At 34.8% G+C, this 21,572-nt stretch overlaps 1 protein-coding gene across 5 annotated transcripts in view; it reads right to left on the bottom strand.

The window, feature by feature from the left end:
• Positions 1-828: 828 nt before the first annotated feature.
• Positions 829-21,572, bottom strand: part of LOC135156811 (neuropeptides capa receptor-like) — a 39,099-nt gene continuing 18,355 nt past the window's right edge. For 2 of the 5 annotated variants that reach the window (XM_064110506.1, XM_064110444.1), the window contains exon 3: positions 18,149-20,929. In XM_064110506.1, the coding sequence (XP_063966576.1) occupies positions 20,610-20,929 (320 nt within the window). In that variant the 3' untranslated portion in view covers positions 18,149-20,609. Of the gene's footprint in view, positions 3,631-8,623; positions 11,056-18,148; positions 20,930-21,572 lie in introns of those variants that run through there. The other 3 variants (XM_064110551.1, XM_064110392.1, XM_064110612.1) reach the window with 3 other exon arrangements.

Below are 21,572 nucleotides of genomic sequence, written 5' to 3'. Positions count from 1 at the left end.
AGAGATTGCGCACTCATGCCTGATTCGACGGATCAATCACAGTCATATTCCCGGGTCATATTCCTTTAATATGATAATTACAGGAGCAGGTTTTTTATTATTGTTATTATTGACTTTGTTATGTTGATATGTATCGTGTCATATTAATAGATCGCATTTTCTATTTCAAAGGCAAATGTAATTGACACAAAACTCAGTTTTCCATTTCTAATTTCTACCTCAGTATATTGGTAATCCACTTTGATTTCTTTTTATTTTCTCAAACATTACTTAGCTTGAGAGGCCCATACTCCGTCGGACCTCGCTCTTGATTGCTGATATCCTAGGCTTTATATCGATCTGGACGATTGCACGAGTCGTATCGGAAAACACTTAGGTTGAGATTTCTTCAGTCAATTAAAAAAGTCTGCACTCTCGTGGATCAAGTTAACCATGCGATTGGTATTATGGAACTAAACGATTGATCGAAATCGCGAGTTACATTCCCATTTCTTTTGGCCATCTTCAATCTACTTACTCACTTCTTTTAGCAATTAACTCTGGGGAGATGATACAAATCTGATTTCACTATCATCCATCTGACTTTGAAGACATGCCCATCAAAACCTTCAGTTAAAAATAAGTAAATAATGGAACAAAATTCGATTTAAACGTTGTCAAAGAGTAATTATGTTGGATGTTAAACACATTGGAGATCATATTCGGGGATTCCGTCTTCAAAGTCGGCATGAAATGTAAGGTCTATTTTTCATTTTTAATCTCGTATACATCTGCATCACACAACAATTATACTATAGGAACAAAAAAAAAACACATACAATTCAGAGTACATGTAGCGAAAGTTGAGAATAAAGGTTCTAATTATTTATTAACATCATGTACAAGGTGAAGATAAACTTTTTAACAACACAAACACTCAGCATCTTAGAAATGAGCACATCAGAACAAAAATATGAATCAATTCACAGTGACAGATTATATTATATTTAAGCTACGCTTACCATTGTTCTCTTCATTCATTTCTTTCACAATATACATATGGTAAACAAGTTCTGCGGTTTAAGATTAAAGTAAGCCCTATGTAATATTTCAAACGGCCTTCTTAAAGCCATCTATTTTTTTTCTAGACAGAATTTCGAAAGCATGTCGAACAGTTAACTCCGATAATTCTTGATGATCACCATAATGTGCGCATGCGTTCGAACCATAAAGGTGGATAATATACCACCTCTACTATACGGTCAATACTTAACGAAAAAGCTCAGGGAGCGTTTCATGAAAGGACTTGTCAAACGTTTTATCCGACAAGTCCTTTGTAATCGACAGTTTCCATAGTACCTGTGCTTCTCAGCCAATTTAAATCAAGGACAGTTTTCAGGTCTGACAACTTGTCGGATGAAAATGTTGATAAAATGCCCCCAGTATCGCACGCGCCTCGTCCCTTTGGCACATCCATTCTGACGCATGCGTATTCCCTCACTATGCCCCCTTTTAAGGAAGTGCTTTAATTTATGGCTTAATTAAGCCCGGCGCAGACTATGCGATTCGTTACGATCAGAATTTCAAAGAAATTGTAATAACATTTGATATGGACATTTAAACCAATGAAATCTTAGCGATCATAGGTCAGAATAGTGATTAGGACTACTTAAATAGAAATTCAGTCTAGTTCGAGCCTCCCTGTAGGAATAAAAGTATATTCAAGTCCAAATCGTTATGACGTCATCATCGGCTGCGAGTTGAAGCCGATTTGAACATTACCCCGACCACAGGGTTTGCCGCAAAGCAAAATTATGATTTTATTATTCCTAACATTTTGCCGAACTTAATAATCTTACTTTAGGAAACTTTCATATTTACTACAAAATGCTATTTATTAAAAACTCGCGTCGCATCGGATCGCATAGTGTGCGCTGGGCTTTAGTGGCGCTTTGTGATCAGTATTAACCACAGAAATGTATGCAATACATCTCTATGGTATCGACAAGTCGACGTGCATTCGGAAATCTTACTACGAAATCACCAAAATACTTGCCGAATACTACTGTTATACAATACTAAATTTATATACAATCGAGAAAATGTTATTACATCCATATTATACAATTATTAAATAAAATAATATTCGGCATCGAATTTAGTTTTCCCTTAAATCACATATGAAATAGAATATCAAAATAGTTAGGTTAAGGTGATAGTGCCTGTGCTTTTTTCAAAGTTTTCAGAACTCATTTAATGTAAATTTTATTCTCAATATAAATGTTACTTATCCTTGAAAAAATATTCTATCGTGTTTTCAATTCTTCTCACATAAGGGATCTTCTTTTCTTCGTATATGTTTTATTAACTGAACGATAAACACTACGTCCAAACAATGCAAAACATCTCGGAGATTTCCAAATTATTAGAATATAATTATGTTCAATGGAATAGCAATACAACACAACACGAATAAGCCATCAAAGGAAATCAAATCATGGTGGGGGGGGGGGGCATTTCATAAAGACGTACAACTATGGCAATTGAGCAACAAGTGCAACTACCGTTGAAACCTTGAATTTGATTGGCTAAGGCTGTTCCCTGTAACCATGGCACTCTGTCATTGTCATAATAGCGGTGTCACAATAGTTGTAAGTCTTCATGAAAGGGCCTTAGATAGGCCAGCTTATGGCCACACCATTGTGATATGAGAGACTATTACAGAGGAGACAATATCATTCTGCACATTAGAACTAAAATGCTCGATGCAATTATTATATACACATATTATAATTTTATACGTCATTGGAGTTTATTGTGTCTTGTTTATGTGGAAAGCAAATGAATAAAAAAGTATGACATGAGAAATCGCCTTACTGACATTACACATTTTTAAGTAGTAAGAGTAGTAGTTATGTGCCAGTTTGTGGATTTTTGCGCGAAACTGACACAATTATGTGGCGTGTCGTGTTTAATTTGACGCGCGAAAACGCATTGACTTCCGCAGTTTACTTTTGTGGAGTCTCAATATATAGGAGCAAAGCAACATTTCCACAAACTGACACCTATGGTAGAATCGTTCAATATTCAAACTTGGTTACGAACATCTTCTCTATAATTATATCCAATACATGATTATAGGTAGGATCGTTTTTTTATACTTGAATTCTGCAAATTCTCTTAACTCGTGACAATACGTGAGCAATTTGAATCGAATCACGTTTTACTCGAAATGCGATTAAGCACATCTGAGTCAAATATTGGTCGACTCACTCAAAATTTAAAATTTTGACATCATATATTTTAATAATAATAATCTGGTATTAACAGTGATAACAATAAAATTACATTTTATATAGCGCATAATACACGAAGTCTCTCTGCACTTCACATATACATTATTAGGTTGCATTGCTCACGTGATCCACGACTCCGGTTAATCATCCCAAATGCAGCATTTTAATATTTCTACCCGTTTTATAGTCAGGTGATTTTACCAAATAAGTCTCTGATGATCAATAAAGTATGTTGTCAAACACAGTCTCTTTGGCAGACGTCTGGTAACTCGGTTTGTTTCTTCAAGGGTTGCAGTTCATGTGACTTCACGCACGACTCCCACGTGACTTTCTGTTGCTGTAGTAAATGGCATGACTGGGCGGGGTTGAGGTGACGTAACAAGAAGGTTGCAAAGCATATTAGGAAATTGTGAAGGGGTTTGAATATGTTTTAATTGATTTTTTTGTTTAAAAAGCAACAGACAACAAAATAAAAACCCATTTTTTTCAAATAGAAGGAGAAGGAATTCATGAAATTGCATAAAACGCAGTGGTTATGTTTTTTATGATAAAAAAAAAAATCGAACAGGTTATAATGATTTCAAGGGGAAACAACATGAAGATGTTGCGTGGAAGAAGGTAATAAAGGGTTACTTGAAAAAAAGCGAAAGAAATAGAAGAGAAGCAAATATACTTCAGCAAAACAGAGACAAAGAAGGGTGATTGGCGATTAATATTATTAGCCATTGGCATACAGTATATAGGTTAAGAAAGCGAAATAACATGAAAATTAAAACCAACACGACGCAATGATAATTCAGTTGGTTTGAAGTTTTGAGCATTATTAACAAAAATAAAAAGAAAAGAAAAAAGAGGAGAGCGTGGTACAAATACATTGAAAGAGATAACGAAGAATACAATGGAGGGGTATGAATGCAGGTGGCAGGGGAACAATAATTTAGGGAAGAGGGAATTGAATGGAGAAAAGAGATGGAAAAAAATAAATATAACAATATTAATAGATCAGCGCATGCGCATGAATACAAAATGAAAACAAGCATAGAGATAAGATCGGATGTATAATAATGTCAATGAAAGCAGAGTGGTAATATGGTCACTATCGATGAGGTCACGTCAGGTATCTGCTAATTATATCAACATTACAGCGTGAAAAACAAAGAATTATTTATAGCCTCCTGTTCTTTTTCGCGAAAACACATTGGAGGTCAAGTTTAAAATGGACTGAGAGAAATCCTGATTTATTCCGTTTGCTTTTTACCTTTACAAATAATTACACCCAAAGAATGTTGAATCAGGTAGAAACATTCTTATTCCTATAAAATGTAGCATTATGTAAACGTTTAACATTGTAATCAACACTCTTGTAGTAAGACACACATAGGCATAACGTCTACTTTAAAATTGACTTTGGTTGAAGTAATGATATAGATTTGTTCATGTCCTATATAATATAATTACGTTGTGAATTTATCGGCCTCTTGTTTATAAATTATTGCCAACATACACATAATACCATTGCTAGTAATAAACTAAAATGACGTGAAACATTAGGTCTTATGAAAGGAAATAATGTATTAGCATTTAGATGCCTGAATTTTCTTAAGGAACCATACTAAGGCCTTTTTTTTTGGGGGGGGGGATTGCCTAAAACTCAGGAGTCAAACGCTAGTACAAACTGCAAGCTTCTAATTGGATTTTCATATCATTTCATTAAAAAAAATACAAATGAAGTAGAGAAGCCCAAGTAAAAACGATAAGATTGTACAATTGTTGCAGTTGAACTAAATGTGTGGCATATTAATAAGTGTAGACTATCAATAACAAAGAATTGTGACATTAATGAAACTCCTTGTGGATGAAAATTGAGGTGCGTATAATTTGTTTGCATTGTGTTTGATAGAAACTCTTTCAGAACGTGCCCATGCTCCGTGGAATTAACGTAAATTTGCAATCCCTACGCAGACGCTTTCTACAACGCATCAATTCCTTTGAAAATGCAAGTCAAATCACAATGGACAGCTGAGAGGTTTTTGTCGAAAGTTGGTGGACCAGGGCAGCAGATCTTCCGAAGATTCGGACCGGACCAGAAATTGCAAATATGTCGTTTGTCCAGAGTCCAGGACGACAAAGCTGTTTTGATTCACTAATTTTCGACAAAGGCTGTTTTGTCATTAAATATTATCTGCGTTATATAAAGCATCAGTGATTGCGAAAAAGCGGTGTTATTGCTGTATTAAGAGGTGTTATGGGGACTGTTGTCATGATGGGTCAATGTTACACTCAGGAGCTATTTTCTATAATAAGAATTACAATACATTTTATTTCCGTTACTTTAATGACATTAATCACATGAGCGAAAGGGCAATTTTCTCTTTTTAAAGTCACAACCCTAAGGAGACATAACTAACCGACTCAACACGTACTAGATAATTGTGAACCATACATCTTGTCAAAACGAACAAAATTGAAGCATTATTTTCTTATAGGTATGTATAGAAAATCTTCGAGTATTCAATGGGGTTCACTTTAGAATGAGTGAAAATATTAATTTCACTTAAATTTTTGTTTTTGGTCCTTAAAGGTCAGCTTCAAAAAAGGGTTCTTAGCATAGCATACGTGCTTTATTCAATGTCTTGATGCATAAACATTTTCATAAAACACTCAAAATCTGTATTTCTGTTAAAAGGTATTGATTGATCTAATAAAAATTATGTGAAAGTTTGGAGTCGTACTGCATTCCTTTGTGTTACTTCACAAACAGAGCTGCCAAGTTGTATTTTGCATTTTCAGTATTCTTATCCCCCAAAATCAGTATTTTGACAAAAAAATCAGTATTTTTACCGTGTGAGATAAATATTTTTCCCCAAAAAAGTGTATTTCATAATAAAATGCTTGGCGCACTCGCCCATCACGGCGCTCAAGCTGCATCCAAGCTAAATTGCGCACTGCAATTGCAGATGAAAAAAAAACCCATTGAAACTTGTGTATATCTCACCCTGGTTTTTACAAAATGATTGAAAAAAAAAACAAGTTAGCTGAAATTACATTGATCTAATAACCATATTTGTGTACGTTTTATGAAATAGAGACATAATTATAGAGATGATTTTTCTCAATAAATTACGATTTTGTAAAAAAAACAAAACGTATTTTTGAAAGAAAAAACGTACTGCCGTATTTTGGTTGCAAAAAACGTACTGTACTGGTTGGCAGGTCTGCACAAACCATAGTGGCATGGGTTTTGTGAAGAACATCGAAAATCCTTAGTTATTATTATAGTGATTACACTCTGAAAATATTTAGTAAAAGTGCTCCATAAGGATAATTATGTGTCCAACCAACATTGGATATTTTATTTATCCATTGTGATGAACATTTTGCCAATTCTTAAGTAATTGCTGCTTATTTTTCTAACCTTACTGGACAATATGCTTCCCGCATTGGGTAAAATACTGCCCAAAAAATGAGTTGGACACATAATTACTCGTGGTAATAAAAATTTTACTCAATATTTTTACGGAGTAAGAATTCCCCAAGACTATCCTCAAATTATGATATTTTATGTAGGAAGTCAGGAATGATATTTGTTTAGTTATGGACTTGAGCTCATATATTTTCCCAAGAAAAATGAAAAAGATGGAAGTCTCAATAACTTCCATCTTCCATGATAGTGCTGAGAAGCAGCATAGCTTTTTATTTTTAAGGACACATATTCCTTCGAGGGATCACAGTAATTACTTTGGTCCCCCGAAGGAATATGTGTCCTTAAAAACAAGATGTGGTTTGAAGTCGGCATGAGTCCGGCCTCAGTACGGTCCCGCATAACACCCCAAGTGGACTCACGCCAGCTTAAAGGCGGGAGTGATGTGATGGCAGACAATATAGTTATAGTTACAAACAGTTAAATGAAATTTCAGGTGACTCGTGTTACGAAAATAGGCGACATGAAGCCGGATTGTGTGTATATAACAGGGGTAATAATAATGATCTCGAGGCGGCTTCAAATTGTAGGCGTCGGGGCAAGCTTCAAAGCCGACGCCTTTGTAACAGGGGCCTTATTTTCCTACTTTCATAAATATGTCGGTCAGTTCCGTCTTATCATCAAAAACATTATAAGGTAAAAGGCCACAGGCAGGTATACATCAGGTTAATATCTTTCATCTATTCTAGTCCAGTAAATTGAAGGTGCTTCCCTGAAAACATCAATGCACTTTTTCTTGTCATTAGTAGATAGAAATGTAACAGGACTGCCCGCATGGCTGAACTGTTGAGTGACTACTGCGTTATATTTTAGAGTCTCACTCATGGTCTATTGAACCAAAAATATAAAACAAAACATAACAAAACAACACATAGGCCACAGAGCTACACGCACAGAACAATCACAATAATCTGAAATACTGATTGATGACATGTAAAAAGAAATAAAATAATAGAGAAAAGTATAACGATTACAAAGGAAACGATTATTAAATAAAATGAAATTGCAACAATCATCGTCGGGTTGTTAAAGACCTTCTACTTTCGGGGTGGGGTAGTTAAGATGTCTCAATATAGTCTGCAAAAAGTGGGCACCATACGATATTCTTGTGTTGGACGTGTTTTTTTTTCTTAATTCTAACTCTACAGGTTAGAGTTAAGAACATGCACATAATGTTGAAATTGAACAAGGATGTTCAAAGCAGTGGTAGAGGAAAGGACATGTCTTATTGAATAAGAGGTTTTGTACTTTTTCTGTGGTTTATCTGCGGTTTTCTGTGGTTTGTTGCTGTATTTGTACTTATATTAGAAAGGAATGGAAGGGTCAAGACAACAAACAGGAATATGTGAATTAAGAAGCTTTTATTTCATAGGAATTTATAATGATCGGTGGCTACTGCAGTTGCAAGGCTTCCTCGTAGTTATTTTGGATTTTTCTAATGATTTCAGCAAAAAGTTGAAAAAATACATTGGCCACTTCGTGAGCAAATCAAGAGCAGATTGCAAAAGTTCTTATTGTATATTATGAATCTGAGTGACCAGTAGAAATTTATTATCTTTTTTGTCAAACGTTTCATCTAACCTCCTTTAATCCCTCGTTAAAGACCGGGGGCTGATTCGCCCCAACAATACAACGAATATTGTCACTACCAGCCTATTAGGCAATCTACTTGAAAGCATTGTTAGATGCATGACATATTAAACCATTAAGTTATGCATAATTTATTATGCAAATATGCATATTTTACACATAATTCATTTATTTGCTTTCTATTTCATATAAAAATTTGGGATCTAACATGGTTTACAAAAGTGAATAATCAATTTTGTCGTATCTTTAAAAAAGAAAGTGTTGTGACTTTATGGTAAATAGTTTTAGAAAGTTTTTATTTTTATTAAGAAAATCAAACATTTATCAATTAAACATAATAATTTGTCATATTCAATATCATTAGATATTACACACACAGGTAACACTGTTTTTCGTTTTGATCTTTGTTGTTGTTTTTGTATGAATTTATACCTGTAATAAAGCTTTCAACATACAAACACCTCATAACACATAATCTAACACGAAGTTCAAGACGCTACAATGATTACATTAAACAGTAATTTAAAAAATATATCTATATGATACAATTTCAATCAATTTTAAGCGGAGGAATATTGTAGATGAATTGTGTTATGATAGATAACGACTCATTATCATTACGAACTTTGAAATACATGCCTATACAGGGAGGGACATTATTGCTTCACATAAGATGAGGCTCACACTGTTCGATTCATATAGCGGCAGCGTTATCTAGGATATGGTATCATGGAAGCGAGATAATTAAGCGATTTAAATAACATAATATAAGATGACAATATTGGAACAGTTATGATGATCAAATAATAATAAAGAAATGTAAGTTGGAGAAATGTCATGACAAATATCGAAAGCAGATAAGTACAATATTAAGGGAAAGGAGAGTTTCGTGGATTTGATATTTTTTCTTGAAGCCATTACTAAGCTGAGGAAACAAAATTATAAGATAAAAAGGAAACAAAGTCACGTAACCAGCAAACGGATGACATAAACATTTCAGTAGATACCGGGTCACGTTGTTAGTAGAATAAAGAAAATAATGTATTAGTGACATAATTTTTTAGCTGAAGTTCTTTCATGCATATCACATTAACCCCGCTGCCCAAGAGTGGCCTACTTTGATTGCGACATTTAGTCATATTTAGTAACGAAAAATTCGCATACTGTCTTATAAAAACGAGCTTTTGTTGTTGAAAATATCTATATCGTTAGTCCCTTTGTTGTGTATTTGGCTATTCAGGTTGAACAAACAGATAAGTATAGATTGCTTAAGCCATATGACATATTTTGGCCACATTCGTGTTTACTGCGACCACATATCAAATTTGGCGCTATTTCCATAAAATATATTATGTGAATACCATTTTACACTGATGCAAGAACAAACATAGCCAAGAACAAAATATTAGCTCGAATGGTAGGCCAGTGATTTGCCAATTTCTGTTAGATTGATGACAGCTTCCAAAGAAAATGCCTTTGTGTTTCAAATGAGACTTGTCTGTTTTGCTCATCTTCTATTTCTATTTCCGCACTTATCTGTGAAATGACTGATGCAGTTCGTGTTGACCAGGAAAATTGGCACCTTGCGTTCAGCGGAGATGTACATAATATTAGTGTGATGGTATGAAACAAGCATGCAGCAGAATGAATATCTTTCTGAACATTTCTCTAATTATCACTCTTCGACATCTCACCAGATCAATATATATATATTTTTTTTAAATTAAGATTTTGACATCCCAAATTGTATATGTTCGTCACTACTTTGGCCAAGTCAGCAAAGCATTCGCATATACTCCATCACTTGGTGTTGATTTCGTGTTTCAATTTCATGGTTAAAGGGGAATTAGTTTAAAGATATTGCCCAATAGCTTGACTAATCCTTTTGTTCTAAAAAAATTTCCCTTCAACCATTCAAATCAAACATGAAATCAAGATCAATAAATAGGCCCGTTTTTAGTGAAGCTAGTAACGTATATGAAAAAAAATATATATATACATACACACACAATCATGTATACATACATATATATACATACAAAATTTTAGGTAATTTATAACTTTTGTATGCTTATGTTTTCAGCTTTAATAGATTGTGAAACGTTTTCAAGCTCACATAACCTTTAGCGGCGATATTCTAAGTAAATATACTTGTTTATTTTAACTATTTTCACGACCTCCAAAACCAAATTGTCTTTTATTTATCTTAATTCTTTTGAAATGAAATACTAGAAAACAACTTTTACTATTCCTTCATCTGAGCTCCTCGCCAAATTGTTAGTTGCTTGCTGGCAGTAGAACTTATTATCCATGTTTCGAAAGACAAAAAGCTAGCGTAAGCCATGCAAAATTAATGATTAAGATGCAAAGGCCATCTTTTGATGACCTGCGGACTACCCAAATCGACTTTTGTAATTAAATAAATTTGGTCAAACATATAACATTTACATAAAGGAAATGTACTGTTTTATATTGAAAACAGTTTATGTAAATATCTAAAGCCTAGAAAAGCATATCAATGAGACTACACCGGAATATCAAGTCTTTCAGACTATCATAACGTTAGCATGGTTAGTAGGGAGTTTGAACATAAACACTCCACAAATAATGTTCTCAATGTTATAATGTGAAGTACCCATTCATGGTTCTTCAAATCACAGTTGTTGTAGTAGTCGTTTGTCGATGACACGCAGAACTCGGCACGCCCACCTTAAAGTAAAACAAAAACAACAACAGAAAAAAGCAGTGATAAATATTTCAAGCAAGTGAAAATAAAGAATAGATTCGAGATAAAATATGTGAAGATTGAACTTTTAATATGGGTGCAAAACGTGAGTGAACGCGATTGAAAAAAAATGTCAAAGGTAAGCCACTGATTCAGATTACTTTAAGCAATTTTTTTCTTAATAATTGGAAGTAACATGACTGAAATATAAAAGCAGATATGAGTGAAATGATTGTGTCATTTTCAATAACAATCTGTCGGATAGAAGAATCGAATAAGAAAAGGAAAATTAAATGAATAGAAAAATAAATGGACAAAGGAAATTATGATGAACATAAATAAACGTGAATGAAAGAAAAACCTCTAAAAACCTACTGCATGAAAAGTGAGAAACAGAGATTTACCAAGTATTAAGTTGATAAGTGATGTAAACTGGTGAAGTTTTAAAGGTAGTGACAATAAATAGTAAAAAAAAAAATCTCATTTTGCTTTTTGAAATACTGATTCTACAACCGCACCCCGAAACAAAGAAAGAAAGAGAGAGAGGGGAAAAAAAAATCCGCTTTTGAAACATTACAAGGGGAAAGGAAGAAAGAAGATGTGTACGCCACCACACAAAACTCAAAGATATCAAACGCAACTTTATTAAAAGACCATATTCGGAATTAAAGGTTGGATATCTTTGTGCCTTTGAATGCAAGCACCACGTGATAATATGAAATATTCTAATATAAAGCCCTAGAGGTTTCGTGAATTTTTGAAATCAATTAAGTGATATAAAATGAAATAAAAAAAATATGGTCTTTGTTATAAATTTGTAAACAATCAGAAACGAATAAACTTTCTCTATTTCCAACACTCGGTTAAGACTGCCTAAGCTCTCGTGTGTCGAAAACAACACTAATCAACAATTTAAATAATTGTATACCTCCCAGTGATAATTAATAAGTGAGCTCAAAATGCCAAATAAAGTGTCATTTTAGTTGTTTCATCTATTAATCCTACATAAATTGAGGATTGCTCTTTCACAATACTCTAATTGGTCTCAATAAATCGTCAACTCCTCTCTTTCTAAATTGTTTTCCCATTGATTTTCTTCATTGTTTCTATTCCCCATCATGATTTCATGTGCCCTATTTCATACATACACACACACACACACAGTGGCGTACCGTGGGTCACAGCGTTGGGGGGGGGGGCACCAGTAAAAAATTTGAGTCACAATTTTTGAGCGCGCGAAAAAAAGGGACATTATACTGAAGCAAAATTTTGTAATCATGATACGTAGGAACCTACCTATCTCACTAAACAAACAATGCGAGCGCGAAGCGCGAGTTGAAATTTTTGTATGTATTGACCTCAAACAGAAACATTTTAGAGACTATATTTGGGGAATTCATGAAGAGCATACACATCTCACAATAGTCATCTAAAATGCGCTTCCTGATTTTTTTTAGAAACACATGAAGCACTTTTTGTATTCTTTGTAATCATGAACATGATCCGTAGGCTATCTCACTAATTTTGAATTTCAGACCAGAATAGATGCATTCTAAGGCTAGTTTTGTAGAAATTCATTAAGACCAAATGTATTTCACTAAACAAATAATGCGAGCGCGAAGCGCGAGCTGAAAACTTTTGATATTCAGACAAAAAAAGGGCATTCTAAAGACTGTTTTTAGGAAATCATGAAGAGCAAATCTATATCACCAATCCACTAATGCGAACGTGAGTACAACTGGAAATGTTTTATATTCAGACACTCGCCTGATTGCGCGCACACAAACAAAATTGAATTTGAAGCGGTTATGCTATGAGAGCAACTGCTGCCAGTTAGTAAGTAATTATTTCACTATTTCTGTAAATATATAAATATTTTGTGAATACTTTTGAATAAATTATTTCATATCATTATTTTTAAATACCTGAATGAGAGTGACATGGGTCCAATAAAATCATTGTCATTGTAACTGCCACACAGATATTCTGTTCATAAACTAAATGGCTTCTCGGCTGCTCATAGTTGAAATGTTTCCGGCATTACCACTATTGCAAGATTATTAATTCTACTTGGATTAAAACATTCAGACCACGCTGCATACATACATAAACAAAATAAAGTTGGGTTAAGAAAAAAAAACACCTCGGTCTCTGTGAACGTTGAATTTAAACCGTGACATACAAACGTACGTTTGATATCAATAGATCCATAGATGCTTAAAATAAAGAGTCGTAGCGGTCATAGATTCCATGAACATTTTATTTCCAGTCAGTTGCTTTAACTACTCAGCTATAACAAATTAAAAAGAGAATTCTAGTTTTTAATCACCATAATTATCCTCATGCTTGGCGCGAATGTATCAATGTATTCCCGAAAGATTGAGGATCTAAATGTAGAATCATTTGTGTCAGGTATTTTGAGGGCCGATGATAGAAATGAAATAATGAGCTTGGTCCAATCACCTGTACGCAACATTAGACACCCCAATAAAGAAAACCTCAGAGTGAATCATGGATTTTCGATAATTAAACGTATCATTTTCTTTACATTACTTTTCCGCATTTAATCTGTTCCAGATGAAGGTGTCTTTGAAGTCATTTAAACGTTAGATCTTTAGTACCAAGATCACAGCTTGGAATACAAATATTGCAGTATATTTTAGCAACACAATTCTGCGCTTTCATCACCAATTTACAGTATTGAGACAATATTTTCTCAACAGAGGGAGGAAAATGAACAAGTAAAAATAAGATGCGTATAACGGGGAAGAATTATCAAAATGAAGAGTATTAGTGATGGAACCGACAACAAGGCTTGTTTTCATGACAAGAGAAAAACCAGCCGCCTATAATCTTCCACATAATATGCATAGTGCTTAAAAAGCAAACGATATGAAAAGAACAATAAGTCGCGATATTGTAGCATTAGTTCATTTGTGAGTTTGGTAATTGCCGGGGTGAAAAATTGAGTTAAGTGTCGTATGATCTTTGGTAGTAGATAATAAAAAAAAGGGGGGGGGATACGTGATGGTAATAGTAAATAAAAAGTATTCTAAATTGCTGCAACATAAATAGTAGTGTAGGTAGAAGTTTCCATATCAGTCGAGGTAGTAGTAGTAGTGCATGCATAAGTATTAGTTTAACAGCAGTAGTAGTAGTAAAAGTAGTAGTACTGTTAGTAATAGTAGTAGCAGCAGTACAAGTAGTTGTACTGTTAGTACACTCTAAAAAAATCAATGATTTTAAATATATCCAGATCGGCTGTGAATAGTGACCAGCCGAATATTAGATTTAGTTTTAAACCTTGTAGAATTAAATATAAATCTGAAAGATTTGAATCTTTTGAGATTTGAAAGTTAATCCCAAAGATTTAAAATAACTCCAACAAATCCGATGTGGATTAATTATATATCCTTGATCTTTAGAGCGTAGTAGTACACTCTAAATTACAGGGATTTAAAATAAGTCCAGATGGACTGTAGCTAGGGACCAATCGATTTCTGAATTTAGTTTTAATCCTAACGACTTAAATTTAAATCTCAAATGATTTAAATTTAAATCTTTCGAGATTTAAAAATGAATCTTAAGGATTCAAACTAAATCCGGAATTCGATTGGTCCCTAACTACAGTCCATGTGGACTTGTTTTAAATCCCTGTAATTTAGAGTGTAGTCGTAGTAGTATAAGTAGTAGTATTAATAGCATAGCCGTGCGGTATATAGTGAAGCCTGTAAACAATACCTTGGTCTCTACATTGACCAGAATATCAACTTCAATACTCATAGATGCTTAGGTAAAGAAGGCTAACTTTAATTGTCTCCGCCTTCTGGAGTTGCAACTTCAGGCACTATTGTCACATGATGTGAACCACACACTCGGTAGTCTTTGTTACGACACTGGTGACTACATCCTGAAAATCCTCATCTCAAATATGACGTCCATGCATAATCCTGAAGTGGGAATCGTTTGCTCATCATACATCGTCAAAGACATGTTGTTCCTTAAACGATTCAACTTGGGTGATATTGCCTGTTAGTCCTTTATTCAGGAATTGTCATCAAGAACTAGAGAATATGGATCTTATTTCAAGATATATACGCTTCTTCCTTCGTCTCAAGAATCGACAAGGAAAATCTCCAAACAGGATCCAGTTCACACTCTATCTCTTGATGCCTTTCAGAGTCTTCTCGAGTGGGATGCAGGTTCAGTAATATCAGCACAACTGTTTTATTTACACTTGTATACATGTTTTTACACCTGCACAAAAGGAATAAAAGTATGATATACTCCAAATGCACAAACAATGCATGCGTTTATCCACATTATCTTGAAGCACCACTGCCTCTCCCACTGGAAGCAGAGTATTGGTATAATAATAATAATAGTAGTCCTGTAATGGTAGTAGTGCAAGAGTGGTAAAAGTAATAGTAGTCTAAATAGTAGCACATGTAGCAGCATTTAGTAGTAGTATAGCAGCAGTACTAGTAATTGTGGAAGTCGTTGTAAAAGTAGTAGTAGTAGTAGTAAAATGGTAGGTAGGTAGTAGTAGTAGTAGTAGTGGTGGTGGTAGTAGTAGTAGTAGTAGTAGTAGAAGCAGTAGAAGGAGAAGTAATACTAGTAGTCGTCGTCGTAGAAGCCTGTAATAGTTGCTGATGCTGCTACTGTTGACGTTGAAGTCGCATCGGTCGTAGACGTATTGCCTCAGTAAAAATTGTAATATGGTAGTAATAAGTTCATCGGTGTAGTAGTAAACATTTATAGTTGGATGTATTTGGATTGGAATATGTGCCAACTAGTTGAAGCAGAGGTTGAAAAAGCGGAAAATAGAAAGAAAAGTAGTAGTACCGATAGTTGTAGTAGTGGTTATAGAAGTAGTAGTCTAATCATGTTGCTTGTAAAGGTATTGGTAATCGAAATAGTAATACTGTTGATAATGTTACTATTTTTGCAGTGACGCTGTAAGTAAGGGTAAGGAAATTCATGAGATTCGGAGGTGGCGGTTTAATTGCATGGGTCACGTAAGGGCGGCCATGAGAAGTTTACTTGACAAGATGAATTGAGAAAAGCATGGGAAGAAGGGGGGATACTTCGGGTAAATAGTCTCAATAAACTGATGCAAGAGAGATGAATGCACAACTGGAAGTAATACAAAATGTAAGCTATATGATCCGATGGCTTTAACACAATATGATCAGGGGAGAGGGAATAGTAGTAAGAGTAGCAGTAGAAGTAGTATTAGTAGTAGTAGTATTATAGAAGTAGTAGTAGTAGAAGTAGTAGTAGTAGTGTTGGTATAAGTAGTAGCAGCAGCAGCAGCAGCAGCAGTAGTAGTAGTAGTGGTATAGAAGTATAAGTAGTAGTGGTGGTGCATGGTGGTAGTAGTAGTGGCAGTGGTAGTAGTAGTAGTAGTAGTAGTATAGTAGTGGTGGTGGTAGAAGTAGTAGTAGTAAAGGTAGTATCAGCTGTAGCAGTCGCCGTAGTAGCCATACACTGAATTGTATCATTAAAGTTCAGCAGTAAGGTTCAGTGTTGTAATAAGCATAAATAAGAAACATCAGTCGTAAGTCAGTGCTTCAAATAGATCATAGGATATCACTAAAATAGAGTTAAGGAACACGGTTTATTTTGGGGGTCACCCTTCCAAAATTATCATTCGTGATCAAGAGACGCCATAATGAAAGTAATACACACATTTTCTAATGTGTTACTGTTACATTTCTAATTTTTATTCCAAAAATAGGAATACATTTTTCTTTCTGTTTAGTGCCATGTGCGGTCTCCTTCCGTAAACATCCGCAGTAAACGGATTTATTTTTTCTAATATTTTAGTACGTTTAATATTTTCTTTACATATTCTGCAAATCCAAAATAGATTTTGCAAATTGCAAACACAATAGTAGAGAGATTCGAAATCTGGGCGGTATGACAGATAAAGAAAAACAAATTGGAGTCGGATACTAACACCTTACATGAAATAAGAAAGATACGAGCGCACATCTTACTTTAGTGCTTGAGGTACAAGAAGGTGATAAAGGTTTAGAATTAGAAATAAAGCATGCCTGATATAATGTAACCTCTGGTAAGTTTTAACCTCCCTTTGGTAAGTTTAACCCCTATTCAAATTGATGTGGAATACCTCTTAATTTTAATGCTTTATTCAAATCTACGTTGTGCAGAAGTCTATCATAAAAAGGAACAGAAAAAATCATGGATATTATGCCTTAAGCTAGCATTTTTTTAAAGTTGGTCTAGAATCTACCTCCAAAACTTAATAAATAAGTTGCTTTTATATTTGCTTTCATATTGAATCCCTCTTTTCAAGAAGATATTGAATACTTAAATATGGTTCATCTATGACTGTCGAGCCCTATCAAACATATTGTACATGTTTGTTTTTAATTGTTTAAAAATGTTGGAAAATTCGAAGTTATTTGCAAAAAGATGCACATTCATCAAAGCCATGAATCCCCAGGCCAATGCATAATAAACTCCTGATAAGTATGGTAAGTTAAATTATACATTTAAGGTGATATAGGCCTATCATACAAGCTACTTTTAAAAAGTTACATGGGGTTGCATCAGAAACGGATCCTTCACTTCATGATTTTTATAAAGACTTGTCCAAGGGTGTGAAAATAATAAAGGTGAAATGAGCTTTTAAATCTATTGAAAATGAGAATGTAAGTAAAAGCTTTTAAGGACATGAAATAACAACAAGCGTACTCTATCATTCTGAGACACAGGATATTTCAAACCCTCTTGCATCTCAAGTGCCATGAGAGCCACATTCGAATAAACATGGACAACAGGCCTAGGTCAAATGCTAAACGACCTGCCAGATAGACAAGAAATGCTTTATACATAATAAGAGATGATTGTTGTTGCTACAATCAGAGACGTAAAGAGGCAAAATAATGATTGGGCAAAATATGATTTACCTATGGGGCCAAATTCTAAGAAGCTGCGAGCAAATCAATAAAAACATCGATTTTGTGATTTAAAAAAAGAGTTTGACATAATATTGAGAGATTATCTTATTTATTACCCTTTTCCTTTTCTTTATTTTTCTCTATTTTTGGGTTTGGTTTTTCAGGTGGGGGCATGGCCTATCAGGCACAAGTAGCAACAGTAAGATAATAGTTATTATGTAAATATTTTCACTCATTTTTTTTTTTTGCAATTGTGTCACCCTTAGTACAGTCACGTTATTCCTATAGGCCCATGGGAGCTGATCGGTAGTTTAATAGTGAAGAAAAGAGAGGAAGAAAATGAATGAAAGGGGACCATTGGGAAGGAATGCTATAAAAAAAGAAGAAGATAGATCTACACTGTGTAGCTCTACATGGAGCTCTGTTATGTAGGCCATCTCCCCGGTCCCCACCCGTATCAAACTATCTCGGCGCCACCCTCCCCTTTTCTATGATATCTAACGCAAACAATGTGCGCGCGTATACTCTATACACATTACCAGCTTATATTTCGTCTACGGTTACCTGTGACTATAATAATACAAAATATACCCATCTTGAAGAAATGTTCCCAGAGTTTATCCTACCTTTTGGCAATTTGGCGAGGCTTCATATATGTCTCTGCCGAGAGTCGAACCCGGGCCCCCAGCTAAGAACGCCGGTGCCTTAACCACCATGACCACTAGACCACAGAGAAGGGATGGTGCTAGGACAACTCGATCCGATTAACCCTCTGGGGAACTTTACGCTATACGCCTTCTATTGTTCTCTTACCCCCCCCATTTCTTTCACAACATTTATATTAATAGAGTTGCCAAAGCTTTTGTACATGTATAATTTCTCACACTTGTATGTGTTTTTATATATAATTTGATATGCATCTAAAAAATAATGTCCATCAAAAGTATATTAATTTTTTAATCGCGCGTGGGTAAATTCCCGATTATTTGTACCGATTTCAATGTGATTTTTGATGAGATGAGTGTAATCGCTTAGCTTGTACACGTTGTGATTCTATATATCAAAGCTGTAACTGAATGGAGTCGCTGATGTTCTATTTATCAGAAACAACGTCTTGGTAGTAGCATCACTAAAGGGGGAAAGACCGTACTGATATAACGAATGTTTATTTTGGTGTCATTTAAAAAAAAATGATTTTAAAGGGTTAAAAAAATGAAAAAGAAAGATTATTAAAAAATTATTACAAACGATACTCGATGTTTCGATTGCCTTTTCAAGAACATTTTGCATCTTGTACTAAAGAATATCAATTGAGTTAATCAATTTGATCGACACTATTTACAACAAGAAATTTACAACTGGGTACGTCATCATTTTCCATATCAACCATTGTCAACTGTATTCTAAGTTATTGAATGTAAAATAAATACTAATGATCGTTTTTATGTTCCTTGATTCAAACGGTAATTTTAATTCCATAACAATGATGGAGGTATAATCCGGTATAATCATCATTGCACTTGAAATGGATTTCGTTTATATACATATAAAGCGATTGATTCATTTATCCACCAAACCAATTCTTACAAAAAAGTATTCTTCTCAAACCTGAGAATCTCGGATGCGATAAGCATGATCTCATTTGTTGTTCAGTCCCATACTAAAATAATATCTACATTGACCCGTCGACGGCTGCTTGTAGGGTTAGGAGTAAATTGTAAGTAAAGGAGTAAATTGTAAGTTAGATCATAAGTAAACTTATGATTTAAGAAATATTAGTATTAACTAATATAAAAGTTTGGACTCAGTTGTATATTTGCCTGTGGTGGATCTGGATACCAAAGATACGGAACAAACAATATGGGAACTTGATAAGGTTTGCTTTTACATCATGTAATGTTGTCCATAAAAGGACTGTTAATCTTTCAGTAAAAGATCGGAACTATTCTTAAATGTTTGGCCATTCGTCCGAGGCTACCAGCATTCACTTGAATTGAGTTAGGAGGATTTAAAATACCTGTTTCCCACTGCCTTACTAATCTACTTGATGAAGCCCGATCAAGACATAGTTCAGTCTGGTCGATCTAGTTCGGCAAGACACACGGAGTCAATCTCCCATGATCGGCGCCATTCGACCTTGATCGATTGCCCTGGTGATCTACTCGAATATCTTGATTTCTAAAATATTTGAGCTGTGAGCCAGAGCGCTGTTGATCATCACGATCATCTTGCTAAACTAGTCCTAACTGACTGAGAGGTCTTGATCAGACTGTATCCGTTGATCAGTTCAGCAGTAGGGCTCGATCCAGGCATGACTGGATTTCACCAAAGAACCGCCGTACCCACAGAGTACGAAGGTCGTAACGAGACTCTTCACTGTACTGGGCGGGAAAGATACAGCATTAAATACTATCTGTAGTCAGAAACCTGAAAATTGTCACGTATTTGCCATCACGAAATCGTTATCCTTATATCCCGTCAATATCTTTTTGGAAGATTACAACCTTCCCAGTATATAGCTGCCAAAGAAATAATTAAATTCCCGTAATCGAATTGTAAAGCCTTAATTTTCTCAAAAGATTAAGCAATTAATTATCTTGTTTCTCCCCTCACAGAGCTGAACTATTAATGGACGACATGCGGGTTATATAAGTCGAATGACCCCGTGTGGTCATTGAATTGTGGGGGGAGCTTACTTCGCGGCAGAGTATGGTCTGTTTGAAGGCGCGACGAAACCTTGCAGACATCACGTTGTACAGTATGGGGTTGATGGCGGAGCTGACATAGAGCAAAACGATTGAGAAGTGATAAAGCCCCCTGTAGTAGATGTCTTTGATATGCTGAGGCCAACTATCCAAATTGAAGAAGGGCAAGATGCGGATCAGGTGAAACGGGAACCAGCAAATGAAGAAACTAGCCGCGATCACAACTACAAAATCAAGAAAAAATAGTAAAAAAGAACAGTATTAATGAAGAACAAGAAGATTGTGCATGGAAACAATGACAAGATCAAAAGAGCCAAAAGGTAGGAAGTGAGGTGGCTATAATTTTTTAACCTAAAACGTCAAAACAATCTTAAATAACTCGATCAGGTCTGTATCATTTGACGTAAAACAAAGTTGCCATCACACCAGGCAACTCCTCACTAGGTTTATAAGAACAGGAGAATGAAACCCCTGAGAACAAGTAAGCTTGTGTGAAAACAGAAAATCAAAGAAACGAATCAATGATAGTTGAAAAAAATGAACAAATAATAAGGTTGAGAGCGCTTGAATGTTGAGATCGCTAATCGCTAATGTTGCGGCCGAAATGTGTAATGTCACACTTCTACAACACCATTATTTCTTGTAGGACTACATATTTTATTTGAATTGTCAGTTTTATCAAGGCTATCCAATCAGGTGGGTGTTTCATAGAGCTGTTCGTAAGATACGAATGACTTTATGCACGACTGGTGACCCCTTCTTGTGCTTGATGATACATCCCTATGTCATTCATTTAAGACATAAGAACATGTTCCAGTCGTGCGTAAAGTTGTGCGTAACTTTACGAACAGCTTCACCGGGTGTAAT

The sequence above is a fragment of the Lytechinus pictus genome, chromosome 1, assembly GCF_037042905.1.
Source record: "Lytechinus pictus isolate F3 Inbred chromosome 1, Lp3.0, whole genome shotgun sequence".
NCBI lineage: Eukaryota > Metazoa > Echinodermata > Echinoidea > Temnopleuroida > Toxopneustidae > Lytechinus > Lytechinus pictus.
The sequence above is the reverse complement of the archived record's forward strand: the minus strand, read 5'-3'. Positions and strand labels throughout refer to the sequence as shown.